Below are 16,354 nucleotides of genomic sequence, written 5' to 3'. Positions count from 1 at the left end.
TATATATGTATTTATTTTTTATATTTGTATTTATTTACTAGCAAGCTGGTCTCGCTTTGCTCCACATTTTTCATTCTAAGAGAGACAAAACTCAAATAGAATTTGAAAATCCAAGAAAATATTTTAAAAGACTTGTTCTTCACTTGTTTAAATAAATTCATTTGTTTTTTTACTTTGCTTCTTATAACTTTCAGACGGACAATTTTAGAGAAAAAAATTCAACCTTAAAAATGATTTTATACATCTATATATTCAGGGTAAATTGAGCAAATTGGCTATTTCTGGCAATTTATTTAATTGTGTATCAAACTGGTAGCCCTTCGCATTAATCAGTACCCAATAAGTAGCTCTTGGTTTCAAAAAGGTTGGTGGTTTAGGGTGTGTGATGTCACCAGATAATAAATAAAACAACATAATTGATCATATCACGTGTCAAACTTCAATAATAACATTTTGTGTGGATAGGGGGGAAAAAGGTGTTTTGACGCTTAAAATTGGTTGATGCTATTTTTGTTGCACGGTGAGGCAGAAAAGAGGCGCTGTGTCTTTAAGAGACGTGCAGCAGGATGAAGAAGAGGAGGATGAGGACGAGGAGGAGGAGGGTTTCTTCTCACCTGCACTTGAACGCAACACAAGTTTCCTAGCTGGCTTGTAATAAACAAAAGTCCTAACTTATGCGCACCGGGTCATGGTTTGCTTTTCCGGGGCTGGCTGGTCTCTGGTCCTGGTCCTGGTCCTGGTCCTGGTTCTGCAGCATCCATTCAGGACCCATGCGGGCTCTCGGCGGGAGCTGCTGGGATTCGGATCAGTAAAGCGTTCAAAATGGAATATGCCGTCTCCTAGAGACCCGGCCATGAAGGCACGATGTCGGACCTGAGACGCACTGGACATGCGTGAAATAGTTTGAAGAGAACATTTTGGTCATTATTAGTAGCAGAAGAATCGAATCATTATGGAGCACACCGGCATCGAGGAGGTGAACCAGACGCACCACGAACCCATCAGCTTCGGGATCGACCAGATCCTCAACAGCTCGGACCAGTCCAGCGGCTGCTTGCTCCCCAACAGGACCGGGGAGGCGGACTACTCCCTGGCCGCCTCCAACGTCTACGGCAACGGCTACAACGGCGTCTACAACCCGGCCTGCTCCATGGGCCTGCCGGGCTCCTACAACGTCAACATGAACATGAACGTCAGCATGAACATGAACGTCAACGTCAACTCGGCGGGGGCCGGCGGGGTCATCCGGGTGCCGGCGCACAGGCCCATGCCGCCCCCGCCGGCGCCCGCCTCGGCCGCCGCAGCCGCCGCGCAGACATCCGCGCACCCGTTGCCCGGCATGGGGCCCATGGGCAACGGCAATTTCACCTTCCCCTGGATGGAGAGCAGCAGGAGGTTCGCCAAGGACAGACTAACAGGTAAATAGCAGGAAAAAATAATAATAAAAATAATAATGCATATTTAATTACGCATTTTCCTACAATGTGACGCACATAAAATACACCTCAACTTTTTTTTTTTTGCATTGTGATGCATATAGAATCTTAAAAATATATCTTTTAATACATTGACCTAAATGTGATGCTTAAAAAAAGTAAAACAATAAAACTATTAAACCTTTTCCTGCATTGCGATGCATTTAAAAAGCGTAAAAAACGTTAAGAAATGAAAAACATAGTGATGCAAATGTAATAAAAAAGACAGATTTAAAAAATGCATATAAGAACCTTACATATAATAAAAACAACATTGAACTGCAATGTGATGCATATAGTGTCGAAAATGTGTTAAAACGCTAAAAGTATCTGAAATGTGACGCATATAAAATTGACTTAAAAATGTTTTGCATTGTGATGCATATAAAATCTTAAAAATATATCTTTTAATACATTGACCTAAATGTGATGCTTAAAAAAAGTAAAACAATAAAACTATTAAACCTTTTCCTGCATTGCGATGCATTTAAAAAGCGTAAAAAACGTTAAGAAATTAAAAACATAGTGATGCAAATGTAATAAAAAAGACAGATTTAAAAAATGCATATAAGAACCTTACATATAATAAAAACAACATTGAACTGCAATGTGATGCATATAGTGTCGAAAATGTGTTAAAACGCTAAAAGTATCTGAAATGTGACGCATATAAAATTGACTTAAAAATGTTTTGCATTGTGATGCATATAAAATCTTAAAAATATATCTTTTAATACATTGACCTAAATGTGATGCTTAAAAAAAGTAAAAAAATAAAACTATTAAACCTTTTCCTGCATTGCGATGCATTTAAAAAGCGTAAAAAACGTTAAGAAATTAAAAACATAGTGATGCAAATGTAATAAAAAAGACAGATTTAAAAAATGCATATAAGAACCTTACATATAATAAAAACAACATTGAACTGCAATGTGATGCATATAGTGTCGAAAATGTGTTAAAACGCTAATAGTACCTGTAATGTGATGCATATAAAATTGACTTAAAAAATGTTTTGCATTGTGATGCATATCAAATCTTGAAAGTATATATTTAAATACATTGACCTAAATGTGATGCTTAAAAAAAGTAAAAAAATAAAACTATTAAACCTTTTCCTGCATTGCAATGCATTTAAAAAGCGTAAAAACGTTTAAAAATGAGAAACATAGTGATGCAAATGTAATAAAAAAGACAGATTTAAAAAATGCATATAAGAACCTTACATATAATAAAAACAACGTTGAACTGCGATATGATGTACAGTGTCGAAAATGTGTTAAAACGCTAATAGTATCTGTAATGTGATGCATATAAAATTGACTTAAAAAATGTTTTGCATTGTGATGCATATCAAATATTTAAAGTATATATTTAAATACATTGACCTAAATGCGAAACGTAAAAAAAAAAAAAAATCAAAAAACTCACTCAAGCCATAAAACCCTTTCCTGCATTGCGATGCATTTAAAAAGCGTAAAAAAACGTTAAAAAAATGAAAAACATTGTGACACAATTGTTAAAATGTATAAAAAAAAGTAGATTAAAAAAATGCATATAAAAACCTTAGGTATAATGAAAACAACGTTAAACTGCAAAGTGATGCATATAGTGTCGAAAATGTGTTAAAACGCTAAAAGTATCTGAAATGTGACGCATATAAAATTGACTTAAAAATGTTTTGCATTGTGAAGTAAATTATATTTTATATAGCACTTTTTCTTTAGTGACTCAAAGCGCTTTACATAGTAATACCCAATATTTCAGTTACATTTAAACCAGTGTGGGTGGCACTGGGAGCAGGTGGGTAAAGTAATGTGATGCTTAAAAAACGTCAAATATTTAAAAAAGACATTTACCTGCTTATAAAATGTCATATTTAAAAATACAAAATCGACCCGCAAAGTGATGCACACACACTAAAAAATTTTGGGTTAAAAATAAACCTATTTTAACCCAATTGCTGATTCAGAAAAGGACCAACCCCTTATTTGAGTTATTTTAACTCAACATTTTGCAAACGTTGAAATGTATAAAAAAAAAAGATAGATTAAAAAAATGCATATAAAAACCTCACATATAATAAAAACAACATTGAACTGCAATATGATGTATAGTGTCGAAAATGTGTTAAAACGCTAATAGTATCTGAAATGTGACGCATATAAAATTTACTTAAAAATGTTTTGCATTGTGATGCATATCAAATCTTTAAAATATATATTTAAATACATTGACCTAAATGTGATGCTTAAAAAAAGTTTACATTTTTTATAAATAAATAAATAAATAAAACTGTTAAACGTATTCCTGCATTGCAAAGCATTTAAAAAGTGTAATAAAACTTTGAAAAAAATGAAAAACACAGTGATGCAAATGTAAACATGTATAAAAAAAGATAGATTTAAAAAATGCAAATAAAAACCTTACATATAATAAAAACAACATTGAACTGCAATATGATGCATGTAGTGTCAAAAATGTGTTAAACGCTAAAAGTATCTGCAATGTGACGCATATAAAATTTACTTAAAAATGTTTTGCATTGTGATTCATATCAAATATTTGAAATATATATTTAAATACATTGACCTAAATATGATGCTTAAAAAACGTACAGAAAAATCCAAAAAATAAATAATAAAACCTTGTCCTTTATTGTGATGCATTTAAAATATTATTGCTTTCCTCAGCAATGTAATGTATTGCCGAATTTCCCCCAGGTATCAATAAAGTACTTTCTATTCTATTCTATTCTATTCTATTCTATTCTAATGCATAAAAACGTAAAAAAGAAAAACATTGGGATGTAAACGTAAAAATGTAAAAATAAAAAAAACGATGGATGGATGGATTAAAAAAAATGCATATAAAAACCTTACATGCAATAAAAACAACATTGAACTGCAATGTACTGTAGAAAATGTATACATGTTAAAATGCAATGTAATGCACATAAAAACATAAAATATTAAAAAATAACTACATTTACCTGCAATGTGACGCATACAAAATACACCTCAACTTTTGTTGTTGTGTTTGTTTATTTTGCATTGTGATGAATATAAAATGGTAATATATAAGTGGCATACCCCAAAGGGAATAAGCGGTAGGCAATGGATGGATGGATGGGATATACAAAGGTAAAAACATTGTGATGCAAACGTAAGAATGTAAAAAAAATATATATATGGAACATGCATTGTGATACAAATAATAAAAAACTAATTTAACTGCAATATGATGCAGCACACCCCGCCCCCAACCACCCCACCTCCCGCGACCCTGAATGGGACAAGCAGTAAAAAATGAAATGAAGATGCATATAGTGAAGAAAATGTATACATGTTAAAAAGCAATGTGACGCATATAAAATACACTTTAATTTTTTTTTCATTGTGATGCATATAAAATCTTTAAAATATGTCTTTAAATACATTGACCTAAATGTGATGCTTAAAAGACGTTAACAAATAAATAATTCCAAAAACTAAATAATAAAGCGTTTTCCTGCATTGTGGAGTAGTTTTTAAAAAAGCTCAATGCCTTCCTCTGCAATGTAACGCACAAAAATGTCAAAAAAAAATACAAAACATTGCGATGCAAACCTAAAAATAAAAAAATAAAAAAAAATAAAAGATGGATAAAAACAACATTGAACTGCAATATACTGTAGAAAATGTGTTGAAAAGCAAAAAGTACCTGCAATGTGACGCATATGAAATGCACCTCAACTTTTTTTTTTTTTTTGCATTGTGATTCATATAAAATCTTTAAAAAATATATTCAAACCCATTGACCTAGATGCGATGCTTTAAAAAAACGTAAAACAAAATCAATCCAAAAACGAAATTGATCTGCAATGGAATGGACACATAAAACCTTTTCCTGCATTGTGATGCATTTAAAAAGATTATTGCATTCCTCTGCAATGTAACGCATAAAAACGTAAATATATATATATATATATATATATATATATATATATATATATATATATATATATATATATATATATATATATATATATATTGTGATGCATACGTTAAAATATATTTTAAAAAACATAGATAAAAAAATATGCATATAAAAACCTTACGTATAAAAAAACATTGAACTGCAATATAGTGGAGAAAATGTATACATGTTAAATGTGCGGCACATAAAAAAAATAAAAAACTACATTTACCTGCTTATAAAATTTCATACTTAAAAAAAACAAAATTGACCTTTAAAGCGATATGCACACACCAAAAAAAATGTGGGGTTAAAAATAACCCAATTTGAACCCAACTGCTGATTCAGAAAAGGACCAACCCCTTATTTGAGTTAATTTAACTCAACATTTTGGGTTATTTTCTTAAACCAAATTTTAACTAAAACGTTTATAAGATAACTAAATGTTGGGTTATTCCGAATTAAAATATTGGGTTGAAAAATTTAACCCGAAAGTTGAGTTATGCAATCTCAATGTTGGGTGATTGTAAATAATGAGATTAATCCACAATTAAATTCCTCTTAGGAAAAAAATATATATATATTATTAAAAAAAAAAAAAAGAAGCTTGCGTTAGTCGTTGAAAAACAACCCAAAAATAGTTCATAGTTTTGAAAATCCAGAAATTAAATGTTAAAATACCCTTTTAAGCCAAAAGATGGATTGCTATTCATACAAATAACTCCAACATTTAATTCAAGATTAACAACTCATAAATTGGGTTATCAAAATAACCCAGCATTTTTTGGATGTGCACATAAAAAATTGCAATTATTTTAAATAAAGGACATTTTCCTGTACTGGGATGCATATATGTAACAATAATAAAACAACAACATTGTGATGCGTATAGAAAAAAGGTACAAATAAAATTGAAATGCAATAGAAGCTTGAAAAAAAATGCCTGCAATGTGATACAAACGTAAACAAGTCATGAAAACATGTTTACTTGCATGAAAAATCCTTACAAATATTTAATTGTACACATATTGAAAAACATTATAGCTTAATTTTAAAAACAATAAACATTGACTTGCATATAAAGCACCTTACAAGAATGAAAACAACAATTAAGTGCAATGTAAGGCAAATAAACGTATTGAAAAGGAACATTAAGTAACTACATTTTACTTCACATTAACATATTTAAAACGGTTTTGTTTTTTTTTAAAGGCAAATAAATGGCTTTTGTTGCATTTTTGGGTTGTATTTATTTAATACATTTGGAGTTAGTTTATAAGAAATACTGTAAATATGCATCACAAGACTATTTCACTTGCAGGAAAAGAATTAAAACATCATTAATTGCAGAAGCATTTAATCATTTGAATGTTTACACATCATTATTTTAACGTGATTTTATGTTTTTTTATGATACCATTTTTGTACATTTTTATATATTTTGATTACATGTCTTTTCGATGAAGATGCCTCCAAAAATGATTTTAAGCACCGGTTTATTATGAAAACAAGAAGGGAATGCTAATAAATGTAACATCGGGAAAAAAAAAACATAATTATTACCTACGGAAATGTTAATTGGGTAAAATGTTCACATGAAATATTACTGCAAAAGTACTTTCTGCATGTGATGAATACTTTCATGACAATATTACGTAACATTTGTAAGCAGCACCAAACACTCTTATGTTTGTTTTTTTTGTTTTTTTAAGAAATATAAAAACACAACTTTATTATTTTTGCAAAGAAAATATGGTCATTTATTTATTTATTTTTTTTAAGTCGGACTTTCATTAGAATGACGTATGCGTGTCACGTGACTTCACGTTTATGAAGATGAAAATGAAGATCATACATTACCCCCCCCCCCCCCCCCCTCATGAAATATTGAATAGTGAGTGCTGCTATATTGGATGAATAATTAAGAGGCAATGTCCATCCATCCATCCATTTTATTCCTACCGCTTGTCCCTTTCGGGGTCGCGGGGGGTGCCGGAGGCTATCGTGTGCGTGTGTGTGTGTGCGTGTGTGTGTGTGTGTGTGTGTGTCTATATATATGTCTTAATTGGATTATCCAGAGAATAGTGCTCGATATCGCGGTAGAGCGCAATATGTATGTGTGTGTGTGTGTGTGCTGCTATATTAGATGAATAATTAAGAGGCAATGTCCATCCGTCCATTTTCCTACCGCTTGTCCCTTTGGGGTCGCGGGGGCGCTGGAGCCTATAATGTGTGTGTGTGTGTGTGTGTGTGTGTGTGTGTATATATATATATATATATATATATATATGTGTGTGTGCGTGGGAAAAATCACAAGACTACTTCATCTCTACAGAACTGTTTCATGAAGGGTTCCCTCAATCGTCAGGATGTCTTAATTGGATTATCCAGAGAATAGTGTATGTGTAGGAAAAATCACAAGACTACTTCATCTCTACAGAACTGTTTCATGAGGGGTTTCCTCAATTGTCAGGAGATTTTTTATTTTTTTTTCTCCTGACGATTGAGGGAACCCTTCATGAAACAGTTCTGTAGCGATGAAGTAGTCTTGTGATTTTTCCCACACACACACACATATATATGTATATATATATATATATATATATATATATATATAAATAACCATCCATTTTTTTTACCGCTCATTCCCTTTGGGGTCAAGGGGGGTGCTGGAGCCTATCGTGTGTGTGTGTGTGTGTGTGTGTGTGTGTGTGTGTGTGTGTGTGTGTGTGTGTGTGTGTGTGTGTGTGTGTGTACAGTACATAAACACACAGATGATGTACAATATACAGTTTGATTTAATGTATGTGTATTATAATGTGTATATATTTATTTATACTTCCGTCACACATTTTGTAGTTTATTGCACGTCTTTAAACAATATCCTAATCATAAAGCAAATGAAAAATAATTGCTACAGTATATGCATAAAATACAAACCTGCTAATAATTATTTAATTAATTACCTATTGTAAAATATTTTCTCAATATTCATATGTTCATATAAAAATATTAATAAATAAATACAATTAAAAAGAGAACCCATATTAAACGATAAATCTATTTGAAAAATTCGCTTGCAAATATATATTTTTCAATGAAACGTCACTCACGCATAATAAAGTACAACATTAACTTATACTTTGCATGCTATGTCATCGTTGACATCATGAACACATTTATGTGCGTGCGTGTTTTATTCCACGTTCATCGCGAGTCCAATATGTCCCAAATAATAAGACAATGGCTCGACAATAAACCCACGACGTTACAAGGTTGTAAGAAATAAATGTATGTTCATGTTCTATTTCAATATCCCCTTTAGAATCCTTCACGGGTGTATTTATTAGATTGGCTAAAAGGTAATATCCGCAGTGGGGGAGAGCGGCCCTGTCACGCAGAGTGTTATGAAGCACGCGTGATTTTATTGCAGCCACACTTATTCTCCGAGGTGACATTTGCTCTCCTCGTATGCTAAATCCTCCTTTCTTTTTATATCGTCTTTTTTATAGGACGATATTTGAAGCGGCGTCTTCTTTGAATTGGACGTTTGCTGATTGGATCAACATTTAAGAGATCGTTTATTTTGCGTTTAGAGGAACGAGTGCTCAGCTTTATGGATTCAGCTTATGTTTTGCAGGAATACGAAGGGTGTTAAATATGGAGGGAAATCACTGTTTTTAATCACACCCAATGATTCGCAAGTAAAAACAACAACAACAACAAAACATTTTCATTAACAATCATAAAAACACATTTATTCAATTCAAAAAAAACGGTTGGCAATTTTTAAATATCATTTTTTTATTAAAAAAAAGAAATTCGCAAGTATTAAAAAATTATCCAAGTAAAAAAAATATGTTTTGCTAGTAAAATAACTATTTGCAAGCATAAAAACACAATTTAAAAAACCCAAACAATTTTTAGCCAGTTAAAAAAAAACTATTCTCATTTGCAAGCGAAAAAACTAATTTCTTCACATAGAAAACACTGTTCTACTGTTCTACAATAAAAAAGTGCAATTGTAAAAACAATTTTCTTCAATTAAAAAAAATGATTCGCAGGTATCAAACAATTTCTCCAAGTTAAAAACATTTTTTGCCAGTAAAATAACCATTTGCAAATAATAAAAACACAATAAAAAACCCTAAGTATTTTCAGCCAGTAAAAATAAAAACATTTTCATATGCAAGCAAAAAAAACATTCTTCAATAAAAAAAGATTTGCAATTGTAAAAACAATTTTCTTCACATAAAAAAACGATTTGCAAATACAAAAACACTGTTTTACAATACAACATTGTGCAATTGTAAAAAACAATTCTCTTCAATTAAAAAAAATATATATTTGCAAGTATAACAACGATTTCTCCAAGTAAAAAACATTTTTTTTTGCCAGTAAAATAACCATTTGCGAGCATAAAAACACAATTGAAAAAAAACCTAACTATTTTCAGCCGGTTAAAAAAATAAAAACATTTTTATACATGAGCAAAAAAACCTTTCTTGAATAAAAAAAAGATTTGCAATTGTAAAAAACAATTTTCTTCACAAAAAAAACGATTTACAGGAATAAAAAAACAGTTCAAAAACAGTTCTACGATTAAAAAAAGTGCAATTGTAAAAATAATTTTCTTCAATAAAAAAATTATTCGCAACTATAAAGCAAAAGAACACCTTTCTTCAATAAAAAAAAAAGATTTTCAATTGTAAAAACAATTTTCTTCACATAAAAAAAACGATTTGTAAGTACAAAAAACTGTTCTGCAATAAAAAAAAGTGCAATTGTAAAAACAATTTTCTTCAATTCAAAAAAACAATTCCCAAGTATAAAAACAATTTCTCCAAATAAAAAACATTTGTTGCATGTAAAGCATAAAGCATAAAAACAGGATAAAAAAAACACAAACTATTTTCATCCCGTTAAAAAAAAAACGATTTTCATTCGCAAGCAAAAAACACTTTTCTTCAATTAAAAAAAAGATTTGCAATTGTAAAAACAATTTTCTTCACATAAGAAACGATTTGCAAGTACAAAAAAAACTGTTCTACAAAAAAATGCGATTGTAAAAACAATTTTCTTCAATTAAAAAAAAGATAGTATAAAAACAAGTATAAAAACAATTTCTCCAAGTAAAAAACACTTTTTAACGAGTAAAACAATGCCGGCATAAAAACATGATAAAAAAAAAACAGTTTTTAGCCAGTTAAAAAAACGCTTTTCATTCGCAAGCAGAAAACATTTTCTTCAATAAAAAAAGATTTGCAATTGTAAAAAAAAATTCTTCACATAAAAAAAAATTTGCAAGTACAAAAACACTGTTTTTCAAAAATAAGTGCAATTGTAAAAAAAAAGAAAAATTTAAATTAAAAAAATGATTCGCAAGTATAAAAACAATGTCTCCAAGTAAAAAAACATTTTTTTTTCTAGTAAAACAATAATTTTCAAGCATGAAAACACGATTTAAAAAAAACTAACTATTTTCAGCCTGTTAAAAAACAATTTTCATTTGCAAGCAGAAAACCCCTTTCTTCAATAAAAAAAATAAAAAAAAATACAATTGTAAAAACAATTTTTTCACATAAAAAACAATTTGCAAGCACAAAAACATTGTTCAATTTAAAAACAAGTACAAATGTCAAAACAAGTTTCTTCAATTAAAAAAAAATATTCACAAGTATAAAAACATGTTTCTTCAATTAAAAGAAAACGTTTTGCAATCATAAAAACAATTCCTCAAAGTAAAAATCATTTTTTTTTTGGCCTGTAAAATAACCATTTGCAGGCAGAAAAACACAATTTAAAAAAAAGAAAACTATTTTCAGCCAGTTAAAAAAAAAAAAACGATTTTAATTCTAAGCAAAAAACACCTTTCTTCAACAAAAAAGTACAGTTGTAAAAACAGTTTTTCTTCAATTAAAAAAATGATACGCAAGCATAAAAACATGTTTCTTCAATTAAAAGAAACCGACGAAGTGGCTGGGGAGAGGGAAGTCTGGGTTTCCCTGCTTAGGCTGTTGCCCCCGCGACACAACCTCAGATAAGCAGAAGAAGATGGATGGATGGATGGATTTGAAATTAGAAAAACAATTTCTCCAAGTAAAAAAACATTTTTGCAAGTAAAATAACCATATGCAAGCATAAAAACACTAATCTTTAATAATAATAAAAAACAATTTGCAATTGTAAAAACAATTCTCTTCAATTAAAAAAACATTTGCAAGTACAAAAACATTTTTTTTCAATTTAAAAATAAAAAGTGTAATTGTAAAAACAATTTTCTTCAAGTAAATAAACGATTAGTAAGTATAAAAACTATTTTCTGCAAGTAAAAAAATAATTCGCAAGCATAAAAACATGTTTCTTCAAGTAAAAAAACGATTAGCAAGTATAAAAACTATTTTTTTCATGTAAAAAAACAATTAGCAAGTATAAAAACAATTTTCTTCAAGTAAAAAAAACAATTAGTAAGTTTAAAAACGTTTTTCAGGTAAAAAAAAAAATATTGGTTTTGTTAAATAAAATTCTACCCAAACATTCAATAAAGTCAAATACAAATAAGGCAACAAGAGAAGTACAAGTCTGGACAGGAGAGAGTAGAAAAATTAAATGAAATTTAGATTGAATTTTTTACGGTGATTGGACGTATTTTATTATGTCCACCAAGTTCAGTGTCTGTCAGTCAGTGACCATGTCTGTTGATATTTTGAGTTGGTTGGACTTAAAAAAAAATGTTGTACTATGACTAAGGAAGGTTGTTTGCATTGGGTCATATAAGTAAATGTTGCACGTCTATGAACTCAATAATAGTCATTGACCGGGAAAAACTCACATTGACTCCGAGATAGCGACGAAATGATTTTATCCAAGACTCATGATATCTCGCAGGCCAAATAGAGGACGTCGCGGTCCGTAGTTTGGACACCGCTGGCTTACTCTGTTTTTTACTGATGCACTTATGTATGTACTAGTATTTATTAGGGCTGTGAATCTCTGGGCGCCACATGATTCAATCCGATTCGATTCTTGGGGGTAACATTTCAATTCAAAGTCAATACTTTTTTTTTTTTAACAACATTGGACACCAGTTCTATGATTAACTGCATTATTCCATAAAATAGACAAACAGCTCTGATAAATGCTTAGATGACATTATTTGTAGTCATGCTCTGTAAAAATGGTTGTATATTTCACGGTTAAAAAAAATGGCACCATGTTGCTTGAATTTTACTATAAAAATAACAGTGGAATTGTTTTATTAATTTACAATAATGTACTGTAAAAAACGACAAATGTATAGTATGGTTAAAAAAAAAGTTGCCAGAATTCTAACTTTAAAAATAAAATGGGTATGGTTTTCTGGTCTTGTATTTTACTGGCACCTAAGTCCGTTGAATTTTACTGCAAAGATTAAAATTGTGGTATCTTTTATCCTTTTACAACGATGCACTAATATATATATATATAGTGAAGTGAATTATATTTATATAGCACTTTTCTCAAGTGACTCAAAGCGCTTTACATAGTAACACCCAATATTTAAGTTACATTTAAACCAGTGTGGGTGGCACTGGGAGCAGGTGGGTTAAGTGTCTTGCCCAAGGACACAACGGCAGTAACTAGGATGGCACAAGCGGGAATCGAACCTGCAACCCTCAGGTTGCTGGCACGGCCACTCTACCAGCCGAGCTATGCCGCCCCCTACATATACATATATATATATATATATATATATATATATATATATATATATATATATATATATATATATATATATATATATATATATATAAATATATATATATATATATATATATATATATATATATATTTTTTTTTTTTTTTTTTTTTTTTTTTTTTAAAGTAAACCACTATAACATTGACGCCTGCAGATTTAACAGTCAGTTTGGTCAGCAGTCCTGCCTTCAAAATAAAACAGATAGCATTTTTCTATTTACTGTCATGCAACAGATTAAAAAAAAAAACTGGCAGCTAAGTCGCCAGAATTTTATTTTGAAAATAACATTGGTATTGTTTTTTAAATTTACAGTAAAATGACAACTATAGATTTTACGGTAAAAAACAAACTAACTAGCAGCTTGGTCACCAGAATTCTACTGTAAAAATAAAAGTGGTACCGTTTGTTCTATTTTTTAGCGGCCGTATATTTTACGGTAAAAATAAAAAACTGGCATTAAGTCGCCTGAATTTTACTGTACAAAAAACAGTGATACCGCTTCTCAATTTACAGTAATGCACTGTAAAAAAGACGACTGGTAATTTTACGATTAAAAAATAAACTGTCCGCTAAGTCGCCTGGATTTTACCATAAAAATAACAGTGGTAGCGATTTTCCATTTACAGTAATGTACTGTGAAAACAACTACTGTAGTTATTGATTCAAACCGATTCTCAATTCAAAATCAATACTTTTTTTTAACAACATTGTGTGCCAGTCCTATGATTAACTGCATTCCTCCATAAAACAGCTTGGACACATGTTTAGATTACCTAAAAGAAAACTGGTTTTGTTTAATAAAATTCTACCCAAACATGTAATGAAGTCAAATACAATTAAGGCAACAATAGAAATACAAGTCTGGAAGGGACAGATTAGAAAAATGTTATCAAATTCAGATTGAATGTCTTATTGTGATTGGACGTATTTTATAATGTCCAGAAAGTTCAGTGTCTGTTGACATTTTGAGTTGGTTGGATTTTTAAAAAAATTTTTTTACACCATGACTAAGGAAGGTTGTTTGCATTGCATAAGTGAATGCTGCATATTTATGAACTCAATAATTGTCATTAACAAAAAAAAAACTCACGTTGACTCCTAAATTGCAACTAAATTGCAACACCAAATATGTTAGACTTTATCCAAAACTCATGATATCTCGCAGGCTGAATAGAAGACATTGCGGTCCGTAGTTTGGACACCCCTTGTTAATCAGTTTTTTACCGACGCACTGATGTATGTACTGGTATCTATTAGGGCTGTGAATCTTTGGGTACCACAATATTCAATCCGATTCGATTCTTGGGGGTAACGTTTCGATTCAAACCGATTCTCCATTCAAAAACAATACTTTTTTTTTTAACAACATTGGGGGCCAGTTCTATGATTAACTACAGTCCTCCATAAAACAGCTTGGATACATGTTTAGATTACTGGTTTTGTTGAAAAAAAATTCTACCCGACCATTAAATAAAGTCAAATACAAATAAGGCAACAAGAGAAATACAGGTCTGGACAGGACCTATTAGAAAATTGTAATCGAATTTAGATTGATGGTGATTGGACGTATTTAGATTGATAGTGATTGGACGTATTTTATGTCCACCAAATTCAGTTTCTGTCCGTCAGTGACCATGTGTGTTGACATTTTGAGGTGGTTGGATTTAAAAAAAAAAAAAAAAATTGCACTATGACTAAGGAAGGTTGTTTGCATTGGGTCACATAAGTGAATGCTGCATATCTATGAACTCAAAAAAGAAAAGTAATTGACCAGGACACAAACAGCTCTGATAAATGTTTGGATTACGTAAAAGAAAACTACTTTTGTTGACTACAATTATATCCAAACAGTCAATGAAGTCAAATTGAAAAAGGGGCAACAAGGGAAGTTCAAAATTAGAAAAACGAATTGGATTTTGATTTTTTTGTGTAATCGTGATTCATTGAAAAATATATTTTTTGGACCCCCCTAGTATTCATGTCTTATTTTTAACTCTTTTTTTCTTCTTTATATTGTGTGTTAACGTCTACTTTTATCACGCTCTCATGTTTGATGACAATAAAGCGTCCTATTATATTAAAAAAAATAAAAAAATAAAAAGCAATGAAGGAAATGAAGTCCCCAAAGAAATGCGAGCAGATAGGATTACAATGTTCACAATTATAGACGCTGAAAGCTGATGATGTTCTTATGAAAAAAGCAGATTAGTAATAATCATCCCAGGCAGCCGCGCAATTATGTGCTTGTCATTTCCGCCGCGTTCATTTGATGCCGCGTACAAATTGCAGCAATTCATCTTCAAATCACAAACTATTTGCCGGGGAATGCCAGCGCTCTCCTGCGGGGACCAAAACAACACCAACAAAAAAAGCAGCAGATGTTTATGATGGCCTTTTTAAAAATGAAACAAAGAACGCCGTTTGATATTCTAGAGCTGAGCTTCATAGTGAGGATCCATAACGATCTCCTTACTAGTATTGATCTGCTGTTTACCCACGGCTGACAAAATAGACAGCAGTCATGGATATTTCATGATGCAGGAGATAAGTGCTTAGTGGAAACAAGCATCTGATTGGTCAGCATTAAGCGAAGAAAATATTTGTCATAGAAAGTTGAAGCAAAAGACAAATGTTTTTTTTTACACTACATATTTATATACTCTAAATCAGGACTGTCACACTGTTTTTTATTGAGGGCCACAACACACACACACACATACATATATATACATATACTGTATATGTGTGTATATATGTATATATATTTACATATGTATATGTATGTACATATATATATATACATATATATAGTATATATATAGATATATACATATATATATACAGTATATACATATATATATATATATATATATATATATATATATATATATATATATTTATAAATGTCCATCCATCCATTTTCTACCGCTTGTTCCCTTTTTGGGGTCTCGGGGGCGCTGGCGCCTATCTCAGCTACAATCGGGCGGAAGGCGGGGTACACCCTAGACAAGTCGCCACCTCATCGCAGGGCCAACACAGATAGACAGACAACATTCACACTCACATTTACACACTAGGGCCAATTTAGTGTTGCCAATCAACCTATCCCCAGGTGCATGTCTTTGGAAGTGGGAGGAAGCCGGAGTACCCGGAGGGAACCCACGCCTTCACGGGGAGAACATGC

At 31.0% G+C, this 16,354-nt stretch overlaps 1 protein-coding gene across 3 annotated transcripts in view; it reads left to right on the top strand.

The window, feature by feature from the left end:
• The first annotated feature begins 579 nt into the window (after positions 1–579).
• The window catches only part of tlx2 (T cell leukemia homeobox 2), a 54,994-nt gene continuing 39,219 nt past the window's right edge, over positions 580–16,354 (top strand). Inside the window, exon 1 of one of the 3 annotated variants that reach the window (XM_061892138.1) lies at positions 580–1,418. In XM_061892138.1, coding sequence (XP_061748122.1) covers positions 953–1,418 — 466 coding nt within the window. In that variant the 5' untranslated portion in view covers positions 580–952. The remainder of the gene's footprint in view (positions 1,419–16,354) is intronic. The other 2 variants (XM_061892136.1, XM_061892137.1) reach the window with 2 other exon arrangements.

Source organism: Nerophis ophidion, linkage group LG29 (genome assembly GCF_033978795.1).
Source record: "Nerophis ophidion isolate RoL-2023_Sa linkage group LG29, RoL_Noph_v1.0, whole genome shotgun sequence".
Classification (NCBI taxonomy): Eukaryota; Metazoa; Chordata; class Actinopteri; order Syngnathiformes; family Syngnathidae; genus Nerophis; species Nerophis ophidion.
Note: the sequence above shows the minus strand (reverse complement) of the source record. Positions and strands in the feature narration are given on the sequence as shown.